This window comes from Ixodes scapularis, unplaced genomic scaffold, assembly GCF_016920785.2.
Source record: "Ixodes scapularis isolate PalLabHiFi unplaced genomic scaffold, ASM1692078v2 PGA_scaffold3__209_contigs__length_174095766, whole genome shotgun sequence".
NCBI lineage: Eukaryota > Metazoa > Arthropoda > Arachnida > Ixodida > Ixodidae > Ixodes > Ixodes scapularis.
In genome coordinates this window covers 5,109,024-5,133,404 of record NW_024609868.1, presented here as the reverse complement: position 1 = coordinate 5,133,404, position 24,381 = coordinate 5,109,024, and the positions used below count along the sequence as shown (strand labels likewise).

Genomic DNA, 24,381 nt, shown 5'->3' with positions numbered 1-24,381 from the left:
CTCAATTGCCATTTTCTTTTTTCCTGAATAAAAATTGTAGTTATGCTTTTGTGTACTCACCGCTGTGTGACACAGTTTAAAGACACCAGCTAGCAATCGTACCTCCAGTACCACCACTGGCAAAGTTTGTCATACAGTCAAACCCGACTATATCGAACCAGTTTACATCGAATTATCCCTTATATCGAATAATTTGTGTGCGCAGTAATGTTAGTGATAATATATAGCAAAAACTACGGTTACATCAAACAAAAATAGCAACTGCTACCGATTGCTCTGCAAGCTGGCTTTCCCCCAACGCAAGCGGCCGCATTGGGGGAAAGCCAGCTTGCAGAGCACGCTGGCTTTTTCTTCTTCTTTTTTTTTTTTCGAGCGGCCGCGTCGATTGTTTGGAAGAAAAAAAATCTCTTTTGCGGAGGGAGTGGGGAGAGGGTGCTCCATACTCCCTCTCCGCGCTCCGTCCGCAAAAGAGAATATTATTTTTTCTTCCGGGTGGTTGACACGGCCACCCGGAAAAACAAAAAAGCCAGCTTGCTCTGCTACCTGGCTTTCCCCCAACGCAGCCGCCTTACTTAGGGGAAAGACAACTTGCAGAGCAAAACGGCGCTCTGCAGGAGAAGGTGCTCCTGCTCAGACGTGCTCCGTGCTCTCGGAATAGTTTGGCGCAAATATAGAAGGCAGCGGCCTCAGCATTTTGGAGCCCGTCGATAGCGTAGAAACTTATCGTTATCGCGGATGCAATGAAGAAAAAGCTGCAGAAGATGCATGACTATTTTGTTGTGTAATATGCCAGCAGAAAGGGGATTTTTGAGTCAAATTCATTGAAACTTTTATGTCGAATTACACGCTATATCGAACTGGTAGACGTTTTTCTGCAAGTTCGATGTAAACGGGTTTGAGCCAAGACACCAGACGGAGCATCTGGTGTTTTGCGGCTGTGCAGTCAGACCCGTCTAGTCTGCAGCAAGGAGCTTGCTGCAGACTAATTTGCCGCTCGCTGTCCACACTTCCACACAACAAACTTAACTGAGTTATCAATATATGAATCGCTACAGTCACCAAACCACCGACAACGACCCCAGATCATGCAGCGAATGAGAGGCGTTCACCGACTGTGTAAATTTGGTCTTTTTTAAATCGGTCAGCAGCTTGTGCTGCCATGTGTCATTCGGAGGAAGCTCTTGAAGCAGTGCAGCGAACGTGGCAGCCGCGACAGCATTACCGTCTCAGCGCAGCAGAATCGACTAAGCACTCGGCAGGAGAATGGGGAGAGGTGCACAACCGAGCCAACTAGGCTCTTTTTCACGTCTGTCTGGCACAAAGAAGGGGGCACATTTATCTGTGTGGCTCTGCTCATTTCGCTTAGACTTTGGCGTCACGGGTAGTCACTGATCACGCTCCCTCGACCGCATATTATCGCACCAAGGCAGAACAATTTGGGACTCAGATCGAGCAAGATTGGCAATGTTAGATCCTGAAGAAAATTGGTGTCGGTTGAACAAATGTCAAGACAGCATAAAAGAGTTGCGACTGGCCATGAAAATACTTTTTTTTTCTTTTTTTATATACTGTCATTCGCACGAGTCCTTCAAAAGGCACTGATGCACATGCAAAATACAGTTGAATCTTGTTAATTCAAACTCGAGGGGGACCGAAAATTTGTTTGAATAAAGCAAAATTTGAATAACCGGGAATTTCCTCCCATAGAGACGCATAGGATGGGACCTGCATGTTAATTTGAATTATCCACAAGCTTGAATTAAGAGTGTTTGAATTAACGAGATTTGACAGCAAGAAAATGAGTGTGCACAATGCCCAAACGGAGTGTTGAAAAAAAAAAAAAAAAAAGAACTCATGTTGGAGCAAAGTGTTGAAAATATGCACGAGCGCACGCAGTGGGAGGCGGCGCAGTGCCATGCATTCTAGGTTTTGGGTACAAATAATTTGTTAGTGTGGAACCTTATGTCTAGATGGCGATATGTGATTAGTATGCTGCTGCGTACAGGCTTTTTACGCAGCAACATACTTACGTAGTGCCATCCAGACACAAGGTTGCACACAAACAAATTATTGGGACCGAAAACCGAGAATGCGCGGCACGGCAGCGGCGTCAACTGTTGTTACTGCGCATCACTTGAGAGCGACAATTTATGTAAAACCAATTACTTTTCACCGAGAAAATTCGTTATACAGTAAAACCTCGTTATAACAAAGTTGAAGGAGCGGTCGTAATTATTTCGTTATAACCATTAGTTTGTTATAGCCAATGTCCATTTCTTCCCACTATTAGCAAGCAAGGGGAATTATGATTGCTTTGTTATATCCATTAGTTTGTTATATCCCGTTTTGTTACAACGAGGTTTTACTGTACCGGTCACCTTTGCTTTGTTAAATGTTAAAATTGCTTCATTAATAAAGAGCAGGAATTTGTGGTAGTAATCAGAGGCACAGATAGAACACATAAGAGACAAAATGGCGGTACCCACAAGACACTTTAGGACCTGAGCTTTTTCAGTGGCTCCAGTGCATGCATCCGCAAAAAAAGAGTTGTCTCACCTGGACGGTGCTGGTTCCATCGAGGTTGAGCACCGAGCGCAGGGTGTGCTGGCCGGCCTTCATGCCGGCAAAGAGGGTGCGGCCGTGCACGTAGCCCACCTCCATGATCTCGTTGAAGGAGCCGAACTGGAGCGTCTTGTAGCGGTCAATGGGCGGCCGCACATACTGGCAGTAGTCGCTTGACTTGACCTCCTCCAGCTGACGCACACAGCTCACGTATGCCAGCCGCGACTGGATCTCCGGCAGGCTCGGGATCTGGGGGTGCGCACCGCCCGGCAGGCGTTATATTGGGGAGCGGGAAGCCACGGTGTAAGATACTGTTTAGGCGGGGATACACGGCACAGCCAACACAGCGACGCTATCGACCGGATAAAGTCCTACTGGCACGCGTCCGTGTAGCCCACGCAACAGCGTCTACGCCAACCAGATGGCGCAACTGAAGAAAAAAAAAAGTTGTCTTATTGCTATGGCATTTGAGCTTGAACGGCTCGGAGAGATCTCTGGCGTGCAGTTCAAGCCAGCGTCCGTCGAGTTCAAAGCAGACGCTCGGCGCGTCTGCTCTGACCTCAATGGATGCTGGCTTAAACTGCACGCCAGAGATCTCCCCAAGAACCGTTCATAGAACTGCTCTTGCCGCCGTTGAGGCACGACACTGGGGTCAATGACGAAGATATGTCTAAACGACACACATAGTGCAAGGGCCAAGTTCTACATAACATGGCACACCCAGAAAACAATTTAAAAAAAAGCTTGTCTTCCATAGAGAAGCGTCGGACACCGGTCCCACGACAGGCTACCAATAGCAGCTTATCAAAGACATCTGGTGGCGCCGTTTGCAACCAATGCGAGGAAAGGATTATACCTGGCAGCTCTGATGCACACTGTGTCAACACCTACATGTATCATACAGCACGAGGGAGGCAGAGAGAGGACCCAGAGGAGGGCCATCTAGGTGGCGATCTTCAGGCTGAACCAAGCTAGTAACCGCTAAAACAGTCGAACCCTGTCGATAAGTTTTTTCCAGCAGACTGTGGTAATATACACGTTTGCAAGTCCGGTCTCAGGGCGCCGAAATCTTTCTCCGTGGGGTGCGCTCTTGGGCGCAGCCATAATCCGATTACGACGCCTTAGCAAGGCTTCGTAATCAGGTTATGGCTCGTCCAAGCACACCCCAGCCAAGCAAGATGGCAGCGCCCTGAAGCCGTACTTGCAAACGTGTATACACTTAAGATCAGCTTCACTGTGCCATATCTACCAACCCTGCTAAATGATTGAACTAGATTTGTATTGCTGCAACTCTTCACCCACATTCCTGTGCAGTATTTCGGGCCTCGAAGTTAAATAAATATAAAAACGAAACTGCTTGCACAGCTTTCTCACCCTTGTGGGGTCACACCTTGTCCAGTGTGGCTTCAAAATTCGTATACACTTTTCCCAACCCACATGGTCACGAAAGGTGATACACACTTGGCTTTTCTCTCATTTCTCCTTACCTTTCTTCCTCAAACTCGCATAGACTTACCGAGCAACTCTTTCGACACAACGATACCAAAAAAACTGGCCCTTTAACTTATTGAAGACACATGCACACTGAGGCACTCTTAAGAACCTCCACGGTTATTTACAGACATCCAAACATCCCCGTATAAAGCCATTAACGTGGCCGCAGGCAAGGAAGGGGCGCCGCACCTTGACTGACTTGGCGAGGGGGTTCCAGCGCTTGAAGAGCAGCCACCAGCCGCTCAGGGAGTCTCCGTAGTTGGTCAGGTCCGTCTCGTCCTGGCTGCCCACGTCCACCGCTATGATCGTCTCCGCCCCCATCATCTCGCGCATTATGTCCGCTACGCCAACAGGGAGGGAGACAAGTGGTCAAATTTCCTCTTTGCAACGCCCCGCAAAAAAATGCCCTTTGCTTCCCGATATTCGCACACATTGCTGGCATGAACCATTCACTGTTTCGCTCTCATCACAATAAACAAATGAACTTCTTTCCAATAACCGCAACGCAAGTCAAAAAAAAAAAAAAGACTGCAACGGAAAAATTTTTTTTTTACTGTTTATTGAAAATGCATACGTGAGTGTACTATATATGCAGAAAAAAAAAATTGCAATTGTTTGAGATTTCTATGCGGTAAACAGCCTTCTGTGGTTCGACTCTCGAAAAACGGTGCAAAACGATTTTTGCACATTTTTATTTCTGTTTGATTGTCAGTTCCTTTCCCCTGGGTGTGTGTTCTAGTCTTTCAATTTTTTTTGCCGCTGCTCCTACTCCTAGTACGTTCAGTCTTCGTGCCACTCTAGCTTAACTTAATAAACTTACGGCTGCACCATGAACTTGATTCCCAAGCAGTTAAATCTCCTTAGAAAAAAAATGTTGGATACAAGAAAAGTTTTCCCAAGTTCACTTTGCACTATTGAAATACCATTAAATATCTTGAACCTCCGGGACGCCCATGAGCCAAGAAGCCCCCATCAAAATGCTAGTTTGATGGCACCAATTTTCAAAGGAGGTCACAGCTTGATGATAGACAAGTGCAAGCAAGCAACGGCATGGCTTTCCTGAATGCATATAAAAATAATGCACTTCCGTGATGACACTGGCAAACTAAATGAAAAATGCCACTGGTTCAGACACAAAAGACAAACACATTCATTTTCAAGCCTGAAGAAAAATCCAACATAGCATAACAAACACATAACAAATTGACCATGTTTCAACATCAAGAACCAAAAGAGGCGACAGAAACAAATGGAAGCACGCAAAATGCCTTTTCTGCAGTGTGTATATGTTATACTAATAGGCCATTACATGTGAAGTGAATGTGCAAAAAAAACTGGTGAGACTTTCAGTCTTATGCAGCTAAAAGCCCAAGGATACAACATGTATTTTAGCAAAAGTACAAATTTGTTTTTTTGCCACAATCGCACTGTGCCTGGACAAAAGTTGCACCATGTGAAACAAGCTTAAGCCTTTATGGCAATCTTAGTTAAAATTGGATATAGTATTTCTATGAGAGGAAGCAGTCAAGCATTTGACGTGCTGCAGAGAACAAAACTACTGCCAAAAAAACATGCACAAAAAAGCTGCAGGCAGGGTGAGGTGGACGCAACACGACAGACATTTGCCACTCTAGAGTTTGGGCAGGCGTGGGGGTCGAGGTAAAAATAACAAAGAAACACTCCTGCAGGCCAGCTTAGCTCGGCTTCGTAGATTGGTATGCCTCCGACACCTCCAAAACCAGTGTGCCACATGTATGAGAGGGATATGTAAGGGAAACCTTTTCATCAATTCTGGCTGTGATTGTGAACAATACTACACCTCCTTTGAAAAATTAGTTAAGAAAATCCACCTATAATATAACGGAAATTTCTCGTGGGTTTGTGCAACAAATCACAGTTATTAGAGAAACTAAACAAACTTTCTCGTCACCAAGACTCGTGTGCCGGGCCTTTGCGGGTGCCACCGTCTCCCTGCTCTTTTTTTCTGCTCCACTGTACAGACCCCCTCAGTTCGATTGGCAACAGCATCTTTGAGCCACCAAAAAGTCTCAACCTTTCTAGGGCGCACTGAAAGCTACTTCCTTGCGTAGTGCATTTAAAAATAGTGACGAGTGGAGAAATTGCCCCGTGGCCAGTGTCCTTTGCCTCGTCCCTTCCATCTTCTCAACTCTCCCCAAAACACACCATTATGTATAAGCCTGTGCCTGTGCCCCTGTAACCAGAGATCCAGACCCCCTCCTTTTTACATAAGCAACAGTTCAGTCCATAAAGTCAAACAGAGAGGGCACTGAACATGCTTGAAATCAACCAAAATTAATCGATTCAACGGAGCTTCAACACTACATTGGGTGATGACTAAAAGCAGCTACATTTGCTATATGTGACTATGTTATGCTAAATTACACCGCAAGTCCACGAGACATTCATTCTTTGTCCGTCGCATGTATAGCTATTTCTCAGATAGACTGATCTCACCGAGCATTCCAAGCATGCGTGATGCCACAATACCTTTAAGAGGCAGGTGGCAGTGCTCGTACCACATTGCGCGCTCCACAATGGATGGATGAATGTTAATGGCTATAGCCTTTGTAACGGGTGGTAGCTTGCGCCTCCTAGCCTAAAGGCCTTTCACACAATTGCACTTGACTCCAACCGACAGAGACAAGACCAGTTTTTAAGCCTTTTTAGACGGCTTACGACCGGCTGCATTGCTGCGCATCTGGTCGTAAGCCATCCTAAGAGGCTTAAAACCGGACTTGTCTCAGTTGGTTGGAGTCGAACACAAGTGTGTGAACGTACCTTAAGCCTGTTGCTCTGCACATGCAGAGCAATAGCGAGGTTGTCAAGCATGAAGGAAAACAAACATTCCCTCGATGCATCGCAACTGTGGTGGCAGTGTCGTTAAACTGGCTGGTGAGATCGGTCTACCGGTTACCACGTGGCATACAAAGCATAGATGTCCCCGTAACCCACAATTGTAACTCAATGAAAGACCTTGCAATGTAGTCAAATGCTACTGTGCGAATGGGCCTTAAGTGCAATTTGACTGCAGAGGAAAATCTGCGACGGCTTCGGTTTAAACTCTCTTCTGCGCGTTCGAGTCCAATTGCTTGGCATATCCGCTTTATGGAAAGAAAACAAGACAAGGAGCCTGAGCCGCGCGGTCCGTCACATCCAAATTGCCGCAAGGTCGCGCCGCGAGGTGCGTCTCGGTTGTTACCTGGGACATTGTTCACATAGCAGCCGTCGACCAAGAGGTGGCCGTCCATGGGGTCGCAAAGCGGAGGCAGGGGACCCACGATGCTCATGCTGGCCCGCACGTAGTGCCACAGGGAACCTTACGGGCCACACACACAGGTGTCGACAAACCCCCCCGCCACAGCTGAACAGATGCAGGATGCTCTCAGAGTGCCAGGTTCCTAAGTCTTCACCCAACGTTCCTCGGCTCAAATGAGAAGATATTTTTCGGAGGTCTTCAACACAAGGTCCCTCGAAACGAGCGGCATTTCAAGAAATGCCTCGGCAAATACTTCTCGGGGAACAGCTGAGCTAGCTTCCATAAGGTCCCTGAGCTTTGTCCCACGTCAAAGTCGACGTTAGACCAAGGTTGGCACCGATGTAGGCAACCATCCAGTGAGCTCTACACTCGCTCCTGGCAAACTACAAGAAACGAGGCACTCTGGAACCATACGGCGACTTCGGCGCACCCCCCTCGTCACAGCTCCAGTCCTCAAGTTCACGACAGAGACTCTCCGTGCTTCTTCCGAAGCTGAACGGGCGATCAATTCGGGATGGTCGAGGAGAACGTCTCGCAGAGATGCGCTTGCCTCCCACCTGGGAGTATCCCCTAGGACAGCCCACAGCCATGCGGGGCATCGCACAACTAAGAACAGAAATGCCCCACGGGCCCAGACATGGCAACAGACAGACAGAGGGTTAGTGGGCGGGACGGACAGCATGCGGGACACAGCAGACAACGGTGAGGGGTGGAGCCCTCCGAGGGGCTCACCTGGCAGGTTGTTGACGTATCCTCCGTCCAGGAGCAAGTGTCCGTCCATGGGGTCGCACATGGGAGGCATGTAGCCCGACAGAGACATGCTCGCCCGAATGTACCGCCACAGAGACCCTGAAACAAGACCAACTCTTGCCAGTGCTCGTCACTCCCAAGCAGACGCGCGAGGCTTGGAGGCCCATTGTGCTCCTCGCAACTTCATTGGCTACCACTGGGCTAGATGGCAGAGGTGCCGGACGTTCCTTTCTTTTCTGCTTTCTTTCAGAGCCTAGCTTAGTGCCTCAAATGTCTGCTCCCCTGTATTATCGAGTATAAATGAAATGCGGGATGGAAAGGAGGATATGAGAGCACGCACCTACTCTAAAGCGCACACCTTCGTAGCCCCTCTTTCCATTCCGCAGTCCTATCAGTTCCTAGTGCCCTCCAAGTTACACAGCAGGTATCAAAAGAAACGTGCTCCGCTGTTTGAATTTCATTTGAACCCGACAGTGCTCGAGGTAGCTGGGCCAAAGACATTTTATAAAGCTACGTCGTTTACCCTTTTGTCGACACGACAGCCAAGTGTTGAGCTAAACTACAGAAAGGTCTCAAAAGACCTTATTCATTATTAGCACCACCTCTCAGCAGCCTCGCATACTCCTCTCAGCGGCCGTAACCTCAGCAGTAGCGAAACGTGGCCGTCAACGCCAGTGCACCGCAGACGAATTAAGAAAAAGGAAGAACGTCATTCATTCTTTCGCATTCACAACTCGTAAGAAGCGCTTAGGTGTCGTCGGAATTTTTTAATCTTGCAGATGAAAAACTATGTTGAAGATTCACTATACTATAAACAAAAGCTTAAGCAAAGTACAAACACGAAAAAAAAAAAAACACCGACGTGCCTTGGCAGCGTAAGTGCACAGCATTTAATGTATTCAAATGCAAAAAACACTATCGTACGGAAAGCCAAAACCGAACAAAGGGCTTCTGCGGTGTTTTAGGGTATACCCTTCGGCACATCCTCGAAAATTTGTTATTAAATGTCAGCGACATTTTAATGTGCTCCTCCTAAAACTCGGTCATCTTGCTCAGCACGCTTTTCAATTTTATGCTCATTCACAACAGAATATAGTCAGTGCTCATAAAAGTGGTCGCTTGCAGTATAGGGATTAAATAGAAAGCCTTCTCCCGCAGCGCGAAGCCAATCTGTTGCGACTCGCCAACACGTCCTGGTTAGTAGCCAAAAGCCCGCTTTTAGGCTTCCGCCTACATCTTGAAATGTTTCCCGGAATGCGAGAGTCACGTGCTAATCATGCTACAACGTAAAGCAAGCAAGCGTTCATCCTGGCGTGTTAGCACCACTGTCTTTATATTCTTGTGGAAGACAAAGTTGTTGTTACGTTGCCTAGTTCTTCTACACTTAACATCAACTATCAATTGGGTGTAAAAAAAAGGAACCTACTCAAGCGGAAAAAAAAACAAAAAAACAAGAGACAAAGCAGTATAGTATTTAAGTAATGTTCATTGGGCCTCGCCGTTGTTCTGCACGGGCATAGCTATGATGATAGCCAAGATTAAGCTCAAAAACTTTCATGAACGAACAGATGCTCACTGATGTTACTTTGGAATATAAAGATGTAAAGATGTAAAGTGTCATTAAAGAAAAGGTTAGGATCCCACAGCGCTAATGCTACAGTTGCTCTTTCAGGAGCATGAATCGAGCAGGAAAGCACCACGCCTATTTAGATGTTGGTTATAATGCCTTTAACCTGAGAAGAAAAACAACACAATCTTAATTTTTACGTCGGTTGTTTTTAATTTTATTTCCTCGTCGGTTACGGGGCAAAACACAGCAGTCGTGCAGTCTCTGCGCACCGCTTCCATGTGCCGCTGACGACCACGGCACTTTGCCGGTCGCCTCAAAGACTGCGTCAAAAGGAAGGTTGGCGCCACGTCCAACAGATGGCGAACGAATTCGCACAAGGTCTACTGTCCTCTAGTAGGGGAGCTCTCAGACATTCTGGCCTCGAGAGACAACTATTTGCCTCCAGCAACCACCTACTCTAGGCACTGTTATAATAAAGCAGTGCAGAAGCTTACACACTTCATAAATAGCCCTGCACGCAGCTATGCGCCAATGCATGGCTCAAAAAATCTAATTTGAGAGGTATTCCTTTGTGACGAACCAAAGAAAGGCATCTGGGATGTCCCAGTGAAGAACCGAGGATTATGATTCTCATTACTGAGGCTCTTCCGACGTGCATCCAAAATCTCAGTTGCGCGCCACCTACTCTGCAATAAGCCTCCATCAGATGGTGAGCACCTTGGTCAAGTTCCACCCCATCAACTGAGAATCTGTAGGCCGCCTCTCTTGCTTCAGAGCCACCGAGGTGGCATCGGCGCGTGGCTCGGCTACAATGCAAAGGCAGTACTTAACTTGGAAACAGGCTTCGCTTGAGCAGTGGGAACTCGCATCCCTGAAACTTGATGCCGCACAGTGCGCGCGTTCGAAGACACCATGTCATTGCACAAAGTGTAGGGAGGGGAAAATTCTTTATACGACTGTTACAACAGTCACAAACCCAAGAAAATGTCACATCACTCTCACCTGGCACCGAAAACCCCATTTCTAAAAACAAAAAACAGTGCAGTTTCACAAAGCAAAGAGTGTTAGGGCATTCCTACTGGCACTAAAAGACTGCAGGGAGGGGAAGCACTGCCCAAGCACAAGGAGATTGCTTCGGAGAGAAAAAGAAAAAAGAAATCGGCCTAGCAGCCCGCAAATAAAAAGTGCTGGAATTTGCGGGGCAAGGCAGAAGCAAGCACACAAATCCTATTCTGTCGCGGCATTTTCCAGCAGCAACGAACGACCCTGATGAGGCAGACGATTCTCCGCCCTAGTGCCGTCCACCGTCGGCAGGCGGAAATGACGACCCACTCCGAAAGCAGCTCTGTTTCAACACGGAGAGTCTATGTCGTGAACCACACAGCCTTCTTCGAAACCACATCTTTCTACGAGCATACACAAAGCAGCAGCTTACCCATGCAAATGTCTGCACAGATCTTCAAGACACCTAACAAGGTTTCTAAAATGATCATAATGTCAAACAAAGCTTGTGAAAAAAAAAACATTTTTCTTGCCAACATTGAATTACGGCAGTGCCTTATTCAACGGGTGCAAGGCTGACAATGTCAAAATGCGCATGATGAGACAAAAAAGCTGACCAGGTGCGTTTTCACACCTCCAGCCTTGCGCCTGTTGCACGAGGAGTGATTTTAGTGCACACCACCGCGCTTCCCATGTGCTCCAAGTCTTTCTATAATTTACCGATGTAGTGGTTTCCAATAACGATCAGCAAATTTCTAACTGGAATTATGTTTATCTTCTCTAATTAAAAAGTAAATGAACAAACCTTAGCTAATTAGTCGATTTATTGCGACAACTAACTCCCCCTGGCCGTATAACTTGCCTGCACAGACAGCATTAGTGTAGCTCTCACGGCTTTTTTTTTAACCAATTTAAGTCTAAATAAAAATAAACACCTTGTACTCTAGCAGTCACACTTCTATCGTGCATTATATACTTCCATTACATGTAAAAGCGATTTTAGCAATTTATTTGATGCAATTTATCAACTCTCTTCCCTAAACCAGAATTGTCCTCAGGAAAGACGTTTCAATTGTGCAATGTTATGTTACTCGCTCCAAGGCCCCATTCAGCTGCAGCTGACAACTCTGGAAGTGTTAGTACCATTCCGCAAGGGCAGCCAACAAAAGCCACGTTTCTCATTACAGAATGTCATTCACCACTATAAAGCGTTTCATCGGAGGCACTAGCCTAAGCAAGCCACCCAGCTGGCAGCTGTCTAGTCACAAATCTGCGCGTAATATGGAAGTCCTTAAAACTGATACATTGCTTGCTTTCAGATCCTCACGAGCGAAATACATTTTCAATGGGTCGCGCGACAAAACTCCAACTGCTCACATGGTTTCGAGATAAAAAAAAATTGTAGCTTCATATTTTTATGCGTTACAGCACTGTCCTACCCCACAAAGTAGAAATAAATTCGATGTTGGGGCAAGGGCACATTAAAGACGTCCCGCTGCATTCAATGTGCCGAGCTAGCCCCGAGTCAAGCAGATGGAGTATGTGATTCAAAGAGTCCAAGTAAAGAATTAGTAGTAATCAATTCAATTTGTTTGTTTACTCCCATCTCGTTGGCCACGTGTGCCAGTGAGCCCTGTCCCACGAAATGGGTAAGCAGCCGATGGCCAGGCGGTGCCGTACGGGGACCGACCTGGCCCCAGGGGCCGCAAGACTGGTACAGTAATCAAATTATTCGTAATCGATTACTTTTTGGAGTAACTCTGTAATCATCTGATCACCTTATTATGTAGTAATCACATTACTTTTGAAAGTAATAAAATGACTTCTAACCATTACTATTTTTCGATCCCCTTCCTAATGGTACCCTTCGTTTCTACTAACCTTTCTGCCAAGGAGTCCTCGAACCAAGTCACTGACAGGGGATAGTCTACCAAAAGTCGTGGATTGAGATGTTAAGTAGTCTGTAATCCCATGCTTCTAACCCTATGAAACGCCCATTTTCAAAACCGCAGCGACTTAATTAAGGGGGGACATGGGCTTACATTTCAAATTTTTTTGGAAAAATTTGTTCTCAGTTTTAGAAACTAATTATACACCTTTCCATTAAATTTAATACCCATACGGCAAATAGTTCAGTAGATATAAAATATTTTCAACACATTGTGAGGCAGTAATGAAGTAAACAAGTTAAAGTCAAATTGGGGGGTTTTACGTGCCAAACCTACAACGGGCATCTGGCACGCCCCAGCGGAGGACTGAGGATTAATTTGGACCACCTGGGGATCTTTTGACGTGCAACCGAAAGCTCGGTTACACGGCGCCTTCTCCGCAATAAGCCTCCGTCATATCGCGGGCACCTCGGTCGGGATTCGAACCGCCACCTGGGGATCCGTAGGCCGACCCTCTCGCCTCGGAGCCACCGAGGCGGCTAGTAAACAAGTTCAATGTTTGAATGTATTTTTCTCAGCTCCACTTTTTGCTGCAAGTTTCGTACGAAGGAATTTTTTGTTCGAAGGTAAAGGTATCCCGATACCACAATCAAGATGTTTCTTAACTTAAATTTACTGGGGAATTGGGCTATCTACAGGGTGTCACAAAAGAAAATTTACACTGTCTTTTTTAGCGCAAAAATAAACTAGGCATCACCGAACGCTCATTCTCCGCCCATAGGTAGCGCTAGAGGTCACAACGAAATGCCAAAGTTTCAGCCCGATCCAATAACTTAATAAAAAATGATAACTGATTTTCTGAAAATTTCAATGGGAAAATGGCGGCTGACAGAGTTTTCGAACATATGGGGCTCTATGGTACCAGAAACCAAAAACGGGCAAAAATGGGCTCCATTTTCCCATTGAAATTTTCAGAAAATCACTTATAACTTTTGATTAAGTTATCGGATTGGGATGAAACTTTGGCATCTGGTTGTGACCACTAGCTCTACCTTTGGGCGGAGAATGAGCGTTCGGTGATGCCTAGTTTATTTTTGCGCTAAAAGAGACTGTAAATTTTCTTTTGTGACACCCTGTACTTCATTTTGTTTTAAGTTGAAGTCCTCATTGAAAAAAAACTATGTTTTCAAAAATTGACATAGGACAGATACAGTCAAACCCGTTTATAACGAACAGCAGGAAGCGCCACGATCAGTTTGATATACTAGCAAGTAGTTCGATATAGCAAAAACCCTATACAGCGAACTTCCACAATTTGTTCATTATACACCGGTCATTTCGCCAAAAATAAAGAACTCGTACCACTTACCACTCAAGAAATACATTTATAAAAATGTTTGTGCATGCGTGCAGTTTTTTTCTTTTTTTAGCTTATCTTCCCTTTTGAATCGCTTCTCTTCTTTAAAAAAAACGCTTTGTGCTGATTTTCTTTTTTTCTGTGCCCCTTCAGCGGAATTGCTTTTCTTCGCTCATTTTTGTTCGCGGCTTGAGCTTCTGGAATTTTCTTTCTTTCCTAATTTTGTCTGGAAGGGGGGGGGACTTTAGTCCACTCCACGACGGACTAAAGACAAAAGCTACGAAGCACCAGATCCAATCACGAGCCACTTAGAAATTGCCTGGTATTTGGCTTCAATGCATCTGTCGGTGCTCGCGTCTAATGGGGATGGGTGGACACTGGTTCAAATTGAATAGCACTGAGTGACTGACCAATTTTACATCGCAAAGAAAGCCACAACATACAGGCTCTTTGCAGTGTGGAAGCTACAGAAATGATGCAGCACTCTTTGATTCGGAGCATGATTCGTCCACCCCTAATAAATGTTAATCATGTCATAGTTTAACGTGTAACGGGATTGGATCTGGTGGCCTCTGGCTTTGACCTTTAGTCCATCGTAGGATGAGACAAAGTATAGGAGAATAGGAGACGATTGTTTGCGCATTTTTGGAAGCCTTCCCGGGGGGAAAAAGTTTGGTATAGCCAATATGTTGTTTGTTTTAAAAAGTACTTTTTACACACATTTTTATTTAAATTTTCTGTGAGTTCGATATTGACAATAATTCGCTGTATGTGGGTTCGTTCTTAACGGGTTTCTCTAGCCAGTGTCCCCCCTTAATCTGTTTTGAACATCGGAAGTAACCGGAAAAGCGAATGACAGGTACTTTATCAAGCAGTCAATCACCTTTCCTCTCGAGTAATCGAGCAATCTAATTGATTCATTTTTAACCGAGAGTAATAGCGTGATAATCTATTACTTTTTTCGAGCAATGTGTACAAGACTGCGCGAAAGAGAGAGCCCTACCGTGCCGGTGGATCCTCATGCAGCTGCTGGTGATGTCGGTGGTGACAGTGAAGTAGGGCAGCCACAGGTCCTCCACCTGACGCTCGCCAAAGAGGTCGTAGATGGTCTGGTTGAAGGCCGCCCCTACGAGTCACCAAGGGCAGTCAGCTTTGCCGCTTTCTTCACTACCTTCTGCCCAAGAGCACTGCACGGGCCCAAAGGTTCTATGCCAATTCAGTACAAGTTCCCCCCCAGCACATGCTCGTTGCTTTCCACTCGGCTTTGGCAGTGCATGCGACAAAGAGTTATCGAAGGGAGAAAGATCACGGTGCAGCGTCTACCGAATCCTTAACTTGTCACCGACTAGAGAGGGCTGAATTGAGCCCAGCCCTTCCCAGCAGGTTTAGTAAACATGAGCCAGAACCCGGCCCAATTATTTTCATTTTTGCGACTCGAACTCCTTATGCCGTATGATCTGAAAGGGATGCATCCTGTCCTACCTAGGGATCATGTCGTCGCTAGTATATCCCTGACCTGCCCCAAGGGGCAGATCTGCTCAAGTTCAACGAGTGTGGGGCAAAGCAATGGGTGAGGCATTGCCAGGCATATTTTACAGCGACATGGACGCGAGCTGGCTGGCTGTTTGTGAATCTATTAATGATGACGTTAGAGCAGGAAAAGTGCAGTCCTTGCCTCGTAGGTCATATTGATGCAGCCCATGTATTAAATGCCCAATCTTAGTACGGCAATTGGGAACGGAGCAGTTTTTGTAGAAATAGAATGTCATAGTGCGATTTGGACGAACAATTTCAGAACATTCAAAGCTCGAATGAATGACTCATCCAAATATATAAAAGTGTCAAAAAAGACAGGGACAACAAAGAGTGGAAACAACACAAGGCACACTCGCAACTGAAGTTTGAAAAAAAAAAAAGATAATACAAGCTGTTGCAGAACGCTTATTAGTCACGACAATCGATAAAACCACTTTACAAAATCAAACTCTCTCCTGAGAGGGCAAGGGAGGGTTCGCTGACGCACTCATTTCCTTGTGCCCTAACCTCAAACGCCTCGTGAACTTCTCGGCACACTTTTTCTTTATATTTTGCTAGAATCTTAACATCATGCAGAACTGGTGAGCATGGACGACGACTACAATAAATGGCGAGATTGCCAGAAGGGCTTGCTTTCATAGCTGCCACATGTTCACGTGCAGTCACTGAAACACCTACTCGTCACGCCAAATTACACAAAACCACAAGTCAGCGGATCTTGTACGCACATCACTCCCATGGCAGACTCAGCATATTTGGTTCGGTGTTTCATGTTGCACTGCTCTTTACTTGGCAAGGGACTATTGTTTCTGCAGTACAGACAACAATGACTCATCCATTATACGAAGCAACATCACACCAAAAACTAAACCTGGAAGAATGATGCCTGTACTTTGCTAGGATTGGTTCATGATCACCAACACAAACAAAGCCAGACACCCAGGAGCAAAAAAGAGGCTATTCAGCCATTAATGTCACTCGTGTCTCCCCAGGAACTCGTACAATGCTGTGTTCCGCTGTCTTGCCTGAGCTCACTTTGTAGTCTCCATGCAGACACAAAAGAAGTCTTGTTGTTCCCTTCGAGCCGATTTCTACCCTTTTTCTGCCTGCTGCCCCGCAACACATTGCAGTTTGCTCTTCACTTGTTTTGCCTTTCTTCAAACTTGAAGGGCCAATCAGCTCACATTCTGTTTTTATTGAATTACAAGGTGCAACTCCTGGAAGCATCCTTGTCCAGACTCAGCCCGAGCCAACGAGAAATGTTTAGTACAAAACTTAAGTGCGGTCCAAGCCAAGCAAAAATGTGCGATTCCTGACCCAGTCCCGTTCTGCAAGCTAGGCTCGACCGGGGTTTTCGAAAGGCCTAGGCCCATGCAGTGGCCCACTCTTCACAGAAGCATAAACCGGTCAGAGTTTAAGAAAAGTTACAAAAGGCACACAAAGAGACTAGTGAATCAACCTCACCAGTGAACCAAGCAGTAATAGGGTAAGTGAGATCCCACAGCTGTCTCCATGGTGACGTCATTTTCTGCGAAAGAAATGAAAGATTCAGACAACTCTACTGCAGTGAAAAAAACTCAGTAGAAAGCCAATTTTGGGGGCCTACGCGTTAAAACCAAGATAGCTGATTTGGTAAGCCCCACCAGAGGACAGTATTTATATACTGACTGCTACGAGGATCTTTCAATAGGCACTCAAAATCTGCTGTGCTTGGCTGAGAGCGAGCACGTGCCTTCTCGGGCGGGAGGCAAATAAACGCCCCTCCAGGGTGAAGTTCTACGGTGGAGTGGACCCTTCGACATTAGAACTCACCCGCTGCACCAGCACCTCACTGCTGTAAAGATAATTATGAGGAGGGACCTAAAAATAACCGGAATGAATTTCGTAGTACCAGCTTCCACCATTAGCAGCACTTAGCGGCACACCTTTAGAGTCCGTTTGCCGATCATCGTCGTTTGCTAAAGTCGGCACGATGTGAATTTTTTCCCCAAGCACTTCAAAATCTTTTTTTTTTTTTTTTTTTTGCAATGTCTGATTTGAAGGACATACCACATCCACAAAAAGTTTTCTTTCATACGGGCGAACAGAATAAAGTCACATAGGCGATGTCCGGTGAATCAGGGGGGGTTGAAGAAACGGTGCCATGCCATTTCTGTTTAAAAATTGTTGCAGTAACAGGGCAGCCTGTGCTAAGGTATTGTCGTGGTGAGACCACAATCCCCCTTTCCCAAAAACCGGGGTGTTTCTGCCTCACTGATTTGTGCAAGCATCGCAAAACTCCCAGGGAAAACACCAAATTAACAGTTCAACCAGGAGGAACAAACTCGGAATGAACAATGCCCGAATTTTCCCGATGTTTGCATCAGTTGAAGAGGCTGAGGGTCACCTCGAATGAGGTTGGTCGTCGATCGATAATTTACCGGCCTTGAAACGAGGAAACCACTTGTAGATCCGCAATTTCTTCATAGCAACTTATTTGTAAGTTGTCTGAAGCAGTAAAAGAGTTTCCACAAGCTTTCTCCCTAAAGAAAACAAAATTTCATAACCCCATGCCGGTCCTTCAAATCGGACTTTTCAAAAGACAAGAAACGATTTTGAAGCACTTGGGAAAAAGTGAAAGCCGTTTACAACTCCCTGGAACGCCAAATTGGAGCGTAGCTCTTGAGGAGGAGGAGGAGAGAAGGGTACTGAGGGGAGAGTAGACCCCTCTTCCTCCTCCCCTCATTTGTTAATATGCTCCGGGGGGGTCACCTGACCTCGGGGGGAGCGGTCACGTGACCTCCGGGGGGGTGTCACGTGACTTCGGAGGGGAGGGGGGGTCACGTGACCTCGGGGAGGGTCACCTTGGGGGGTCACGTGACCTTGAGGTGACCTTGGGAGGGGTCACGTGACCTTGGGGTGACCTTGGTTACGCCGACGGCGACGCCGCTCAAGCCGGAAACGGGCGCCTAAGAGCTGCGCTCTAAAAAATTCGCAACATGCCGCTAGAGCTTTAGCAGACGACGCCGGTAGGCAAACTGACTCGGAAGGGGCACCACTGAACGCTGCTAGCGGCAGAAGGCGGTACTATGAACAGCCTGTCCTCCAGAAATTCATTCCGGTCACTTTTAGGTCCACCCCCAAACACCCCAATAGAGGTGCGTAACAAAGACTCCGTCGTCGTAAAAGGTCCTCCTAATCAGACTGACTTTGCCGCACGGCAGCACGAAGGAACCCAGCTTCTCGATAGCAGGACATCCCACACAACCTTTTCTCCAACCGTGGAGTCCCTCACTACTGTATGAGCCCTCACAACATGCGCACGAGCAAACAACTGGTGCAAAGAGGCATCCGCCATTATATTTCAAACACACTACGTGGTTTGAGTTGCTCTTTATTCTCTCCATGCCTCACCTTGGACCAGTGGCGCCCCTTCTGGACGAGGGTGGTGACGTTCACCTCCTGGCACCAGAGGGCCCCCACGAGGGATCCGATGCTGACTCCGCCCACCATGTCAATGGGGATGCCCGCCTCGTAGATGGCCCGGATCATGCCCACGTGAGCACAACCCCTGGCACCGCCCCCTCCCAGCACCAGGCCAATCGAGGTGCCCGTCAAGAAGCGGGCCAGGCGGGCAAAGTCGGAGTGCACATTCACCACACCCTCCTCCACCTTCTTGTACACCTCCAGCTGGCAGCAAAGCAAGAGGGCGGTATGACTCAGCAACTGCAGCGGGCTCGGTTGTGAAAGGTATGGAAACAGAATGCCACTGCTACCTCCGACTTCACCACCAATGTATAGGCAGCTGTAGCACAGGCCTTGCTTGAAAGATTTACTGCGCCGAGATATTTTTATCTCCGATGCTTTGAAACTGTGACCAGAAAAGTCATTGGGCCACATTCGCTGTGCTCCAAGAAAAAGTGTGCGAAAAGGCAAATTTGCTCATGGGAGAAATTGACGAACTGAGATTCATTGCTGCGGTGAAGCATGCAATTGTTTTCTGTGCAGTAATTTCTCGCTCAGCAAAGCAACGAGAGTCCCTCTATGCGGCAGACTAGGAAGCCTTTCCGCTACACTTTCTCCGGAGACAAAGTGAACCAATGGACGGCCATTCACATAAGTGGCAGTACTATCAACCGACCACGCGGAGTGGCGACGAGCATAATAGACAAACAGCCTAATGCCTAGCACACCACATTTCAAGATTTCATATAGCAATTATTAAAACCATGCAGCTCTTTTTTGAGAAAAAATATCAGTGGTTGGCACCAACACATTGCACCAATGCACCGACAGTCATGCATCCGCGGCCGCTGGTACGCACAAGCTGGTACCACTCCACGCTGCTGCCACCAGAACACAAACCGGTACGCCTGGAGCTGACAAAACAGCACACGCCGAAGGCAGGCATCAACTATGGTGGAAACGTGTAACTTTAGAGCTGAAAACTAACTCACTACTTTATGCTAACCTGGTGAAAACTATGCCAGCCATGAAAATTAAGGGTTTACTAAGGTGGGTGAAAATGAGTGGATTTGACTATTGCTGCGCAAATATTCATAATTTCAAATAGTAGTTTCAAATATAACTATTCGATATTCACTTCGGGATGAACTGCGATATTCATATTTTTCGAAGTGTTGATCGCGGCAGGTTAGCCCTGTTGAGTGCGCTTCTTACCGAACACCCGTGCACTGCGGAGAAGCAACACCCGTGGAGCTTGCTTCCGTGGGTGTTGTTTCTCCGCAGTGCACCGGTGCTCGGTAAGAAGCGCACTCAACGGGGCTATCTCGTCCCAATCAACACTTGGAAAAGTGAATATTGCAATTGCATCATTGGCAGAAAAGCATGCGCCACCGTGTGTATTCAAAAATAAACAAACTTTGTGAAAGTTTATGTCTTCATTGAAGTAAAATTTTTATAATTAACATTAGGCAGAGATGTCCTCACAACCTGCATTCATCATCCGTGATTCTTCTTTTCGTTCAAATTAGTGATTGAAGAAAGAATATTTTTGTATAGCAAGTTTCGTAAACTTACTCAATTAGGCATAACTAGGTATCTTCCTAGATTTCATTTCATGTCAAATCCATCATTCGCTTGCCATCCCAAAGCATCAGAATTTCTGAGGTCGCAGCTCCATAAATTATAGTCTGGTTTAAAATTGGCTTATATTTGCGGCAACAAGTTTGGGTATCGCCACCTGTTGGAATTTTCTTTTCAACTTCCTCCGCTGGTGCAAGCACATGCAATGCCAAACTTCTATGCACTATGAAAATTAAAACATAACTGTGTGGATAGCACGTGCGCTAACCATAGTGAGGAAAATAGAAGTGCTCCTAGCAAGTGTCTCACCAAAATAAATGGACAAGAGGAAGCTTGGGAACAACCTTCACGACTTTAGCCAAAATTTCGTCTAAGTAGTGAAAGGCTCGGAGAAAACTATTCTATATTCGATTCGAAAATATTCGGCCAAAACCACTATATTCGCTTAGAATTCGCTTCGAACTAAGAACCCACTATTCACGCACGACAAGATTTTACGGATGAGAGAGATACAAGGACCGAGTGGCAACAGGAACGGGGGGAGGCACAAAGAAAAGCGTCGCCAAGAGGAAGCACTCACGATCCTGGACGGGGAGCGTCGGGTGAACATGCGCTTGGGGCAGCGCATGTGGTGGTGGGAGGAGCACCAGGAGCGCATGTTGAGCCAGGCCACCGTGTTGCGCGGCTTGTCCGCCCCTTCCCGGTGCAGCAGTACCAGCTCCTTCTGGGTGCGGTGCGCTATGCTCTCTGCCTGCTTTTCCAGCTGGAGACAAGAATAGGCCGGGCTAGAGTCCGCCCTCTCGGCAACACAGCCGGGGCACTTGGCACACAAACAAACGAGGAATCACGCCGCTCGTACATCGTACAAGAGACGCAGACACGACGACCAAAGTATCTGCTTCGTACATTCGTGTGCTACTAAAGTGCCATGCAGAACGTTTTCACCAATGTGCCAGGGCCGTCAGGCAAGAAAGAAACACGCCTCAGACGGTGTGTGTGTGGACTGTCTTGTATGATGTACAGTCGACTTTCATTAATTCGATCTTGACGGGACGTGCGAAACTGGGTCGCATTATCGAATTAAAAGATGCGTGCGAAATTCTGAATATCCAGCGCTTTAGATCGGGTGTGCCAACATTTTTAGCCTAGCTGCAAACACCCCATGCCTACAACAACATTAGTGTCGCTTGCCGATAACTCCCACGAAAGTTCGTAGCCTAACGAGCTAAAAGGCACCTCTACGGTGCGTCCACGAAATACCGGGACCGCATCATGCAAAGGCCTAACACGTCCCGGCACTCCGACGACGCGAGTCTCAAACAAACAAAACAATGAGCCGCCGCACACTGCCGCATGGCAGTGGCAGCAGCCGTGCATGTTCTTCGCACGTTCGGTGCGACGGCGGCGCCGGCGCCACTGCAAAACAGTTGCAGAGCAGTGCTCGCTCAGCGGTGTTGCAATGATTGTTTTGGTTCCGTGTGCCGCTGCCGCCAGCAACCATTGCAACACCGCTTCTCCGCAGCGTTTGCTTTTCCGCAGCGGTGTCGCAATCGTTGTTTTGTATTGAGACCCAGACGGGTCTCGTGTCCCAACATGTGCTCTCTTTTTCTCTCTCTTCACAATCGGCGCATGCTTCAAAATTTGAAACAGGGTCTTTTTCGTCGATGGGCGTGGCCAATCGCGCCTTGGAACTTCATTACCGCGTAATTCAAAAAAAAAAAAAGAAGGCCCGTTTTTGTGCGTCATGCATGGCCAATCATGCTTGAAATTCGCCCATCGCCGGTTTTCTCTAAGTCGAATTATCCAATATTTTATATTTCAAAATTGAAATAAGAAGTTTTTTTTTTTTTCTATAGAAATGTATGGGCTTTTGCCGGAACCTCTCAGCAGGGTCAAATTCAACGATAAGTTGAATTAACCGATGTCGAATTAACGCTATTCGACTGTATTGGCAGTGTGACCACGGCCTAAAGGGACAAAATTGGCTGTCCTTCAGGACTACATTCTCCACTCCAAACTTTATGAAATCCCTTCCCACAGGTCAGGGCTGTTTACAGCCATGCAGCACTATTTTGGTATATACTTCAGAAGCCGAGCAAATCAAGCGCAATGTCAAGGGTGTGCTCTGAAGTGGCCTCGAGTCTTGAGTGGCAGTGCAAACGTAAAAAGCACCCCAAAAAAATAGACATGAGCAGCTCTCGAATCTTTAACGGCTCATGAACACAAATATTGAAAATTGAACGCGAATAGAATGTTTTCCGTGCTGAGCATGGACACTCAATTCAATCGCAACAGCAGTCTCTTTTGGTTCAGGCTGTCTTATGATGTAGAGCCATAACGACAAGGCTATGCTGCAACTGAGACCCCTAATTTATTGTTGTTTACTTATGGCTAAAATTCCACGGATGGTCTTTGCAGCTTTATATTTTTTGGCAGCTTCTGCAACATAAGAAGTAAAAAATCTCCAACAAATGGTAACAACAATTTGGTGACCTTATTCAAATAAAACTAAAACTATAACAAAGGATATTTGCCAACAGTTTGGAGGTGGTTTTAGCATCTCTAACACAAAAATGTCAGTTGACAAAGTTTTGTCGTGGTAATTATCTAATTGCTGCAAGGCACACAATTACCCCCCACTTATGGGCCAACCAAAAAACGGGAGCCATATTCCCCGAGAAAGTGTAAGAGCATGGGCTAGTTGGCAAAACATAGAAACTTCACCCTAAGACAAGACTGGACCAAGAACAGGATAACCATTAGAACCGTCTGCACAGACAGCTATAAGTCTATTTACCAAAAATCTCTTACCACTTTACAATGCTAGGTGTACATTTGTCTACGGTCGCACAATTGTCGAGCTTTAAAAGTCACAGCCCAACTGCGTTATGGCCGAACTATGTCAGCCAAATTGCATTATGGCTATATTGCATAACGGCTAAATTGCAAGACGACCAAAATATTGCGGCCTAATTGCAATACGGCCAAGGGGGTGTAGAGAGAGAGAGGGTTCCTGCCTGTCCCACAAGAGGCTCCTGGTCGGCCAGGGCCACGATGAGAATGCAGTCTGCCTGGCGGATGCAGCGCTGGGTCCACGAGCTCATGTGGCTGTCGCATTGGTAGAGCAGCACCTTGTGCCGGTCCTCCTGCTGGCCCAGCCAGTTGCACAGCCGGTACTCGTTGGCCGTGTCCAGGGCAGAAGGCCCCAGCTGCCGCCGGATCAGCTCAGAGGTCAGCCGGAACACAGAACCTGCCCACACGAGAGCCCCGTTCCACATAGTGCGACCCCCAGCATGCGGTGTGAACACGTGCACGACAAAACGCCAGGTATGTCATACGATGCGTCGGAAAGACAGCCAAATCCGGCAGAACTTGGAGTGGTCGAATTCGGCCACCTTTCCAATGTGTCGCATGATGTGTCAAATGTTTTGCCATGCATGGTTTGCTTAAACACACTTGAATGTTTGGGTTGGTCTTCTCGGCTGGAAAAAGGCGTCAAACTGACACCTTTCTTTTTAGATTTTTGGCTTTGCCCAGCCACCACCCAACACCATCCTAGATGCTAAATATATGGGTGTCTTTAGGCATGTGCAAATGGTAAACAGTGAAAAAAAAAAACACTCGAATTGGAGTGAAAATTTTAAGCTTCACAAAAAGACATTTTTTTACAGGTTTATTTTGTGTTGACCTAGAACACAGTTACCCCTGCCAGTGAGGCTGCTTTTTTAAAGGCAAAGCTCTTTAGGGTCTAGCCTTGTCCGTCCGGCGTCTGTGCTCACATCGATCGCCATCCCATCTGTCTTCTTAAAAAAAGAAAAAATGTTTGTGCAGTAAACAGGATTCGAACCTGTGCGGAGACCCCAATGGATTTCTAGTCCATCACCCTAACCACTCGCCCACGACTGCGGGACGAGTAGGG

The 24,381-nt window shown here is 46.7% G+C and overlaps 1 protein-coding gene across 1 annotated transcript in view; it reads right to left on the bottom strand.

The window, feature by feature from the left end:
- LOC115324435 (neuropathy target esterase sws) overlaps positions 1-24,381 on the bottom strand; it is a 67,423-nt gene that overhangs the window by 4,148 nt on the left and 38,894 nt on the right. The window contains exons 21-28 of the mRNA XM_040206082.3: positions 23,480-23,712; positions 21,043-21,225; positions 18,831-19,106; positions 16,902-16,965; positions 14,905-15,027; positions 8,066-8,182; positions 4,246-4,397; positions 2,557-2,811 (exon numbers count right to left, since the gene is read on the bottom strand). Coding sequence (XP_040062016.1) covers positions 2,557-2,811; positions 4,246-4,397; positions 8,066-8,182; positions 14,905-15,027; positions 16,902-16,965; positions 18,831-19,106; positions 21,043-21,225; positions 23,480-23,712 — 1,403 coding nt within the window. The remainder of the gene's footprint in view (positions 1-2,556; positions 2,812-4,245; positions 4,398-8,065; positions 8,183-14,904; positions 15,028-16,901; positions 16,966-18,830; positions 19,107-21,042; positions 21,226-23,479; positions 23,713-24,381) is intronic.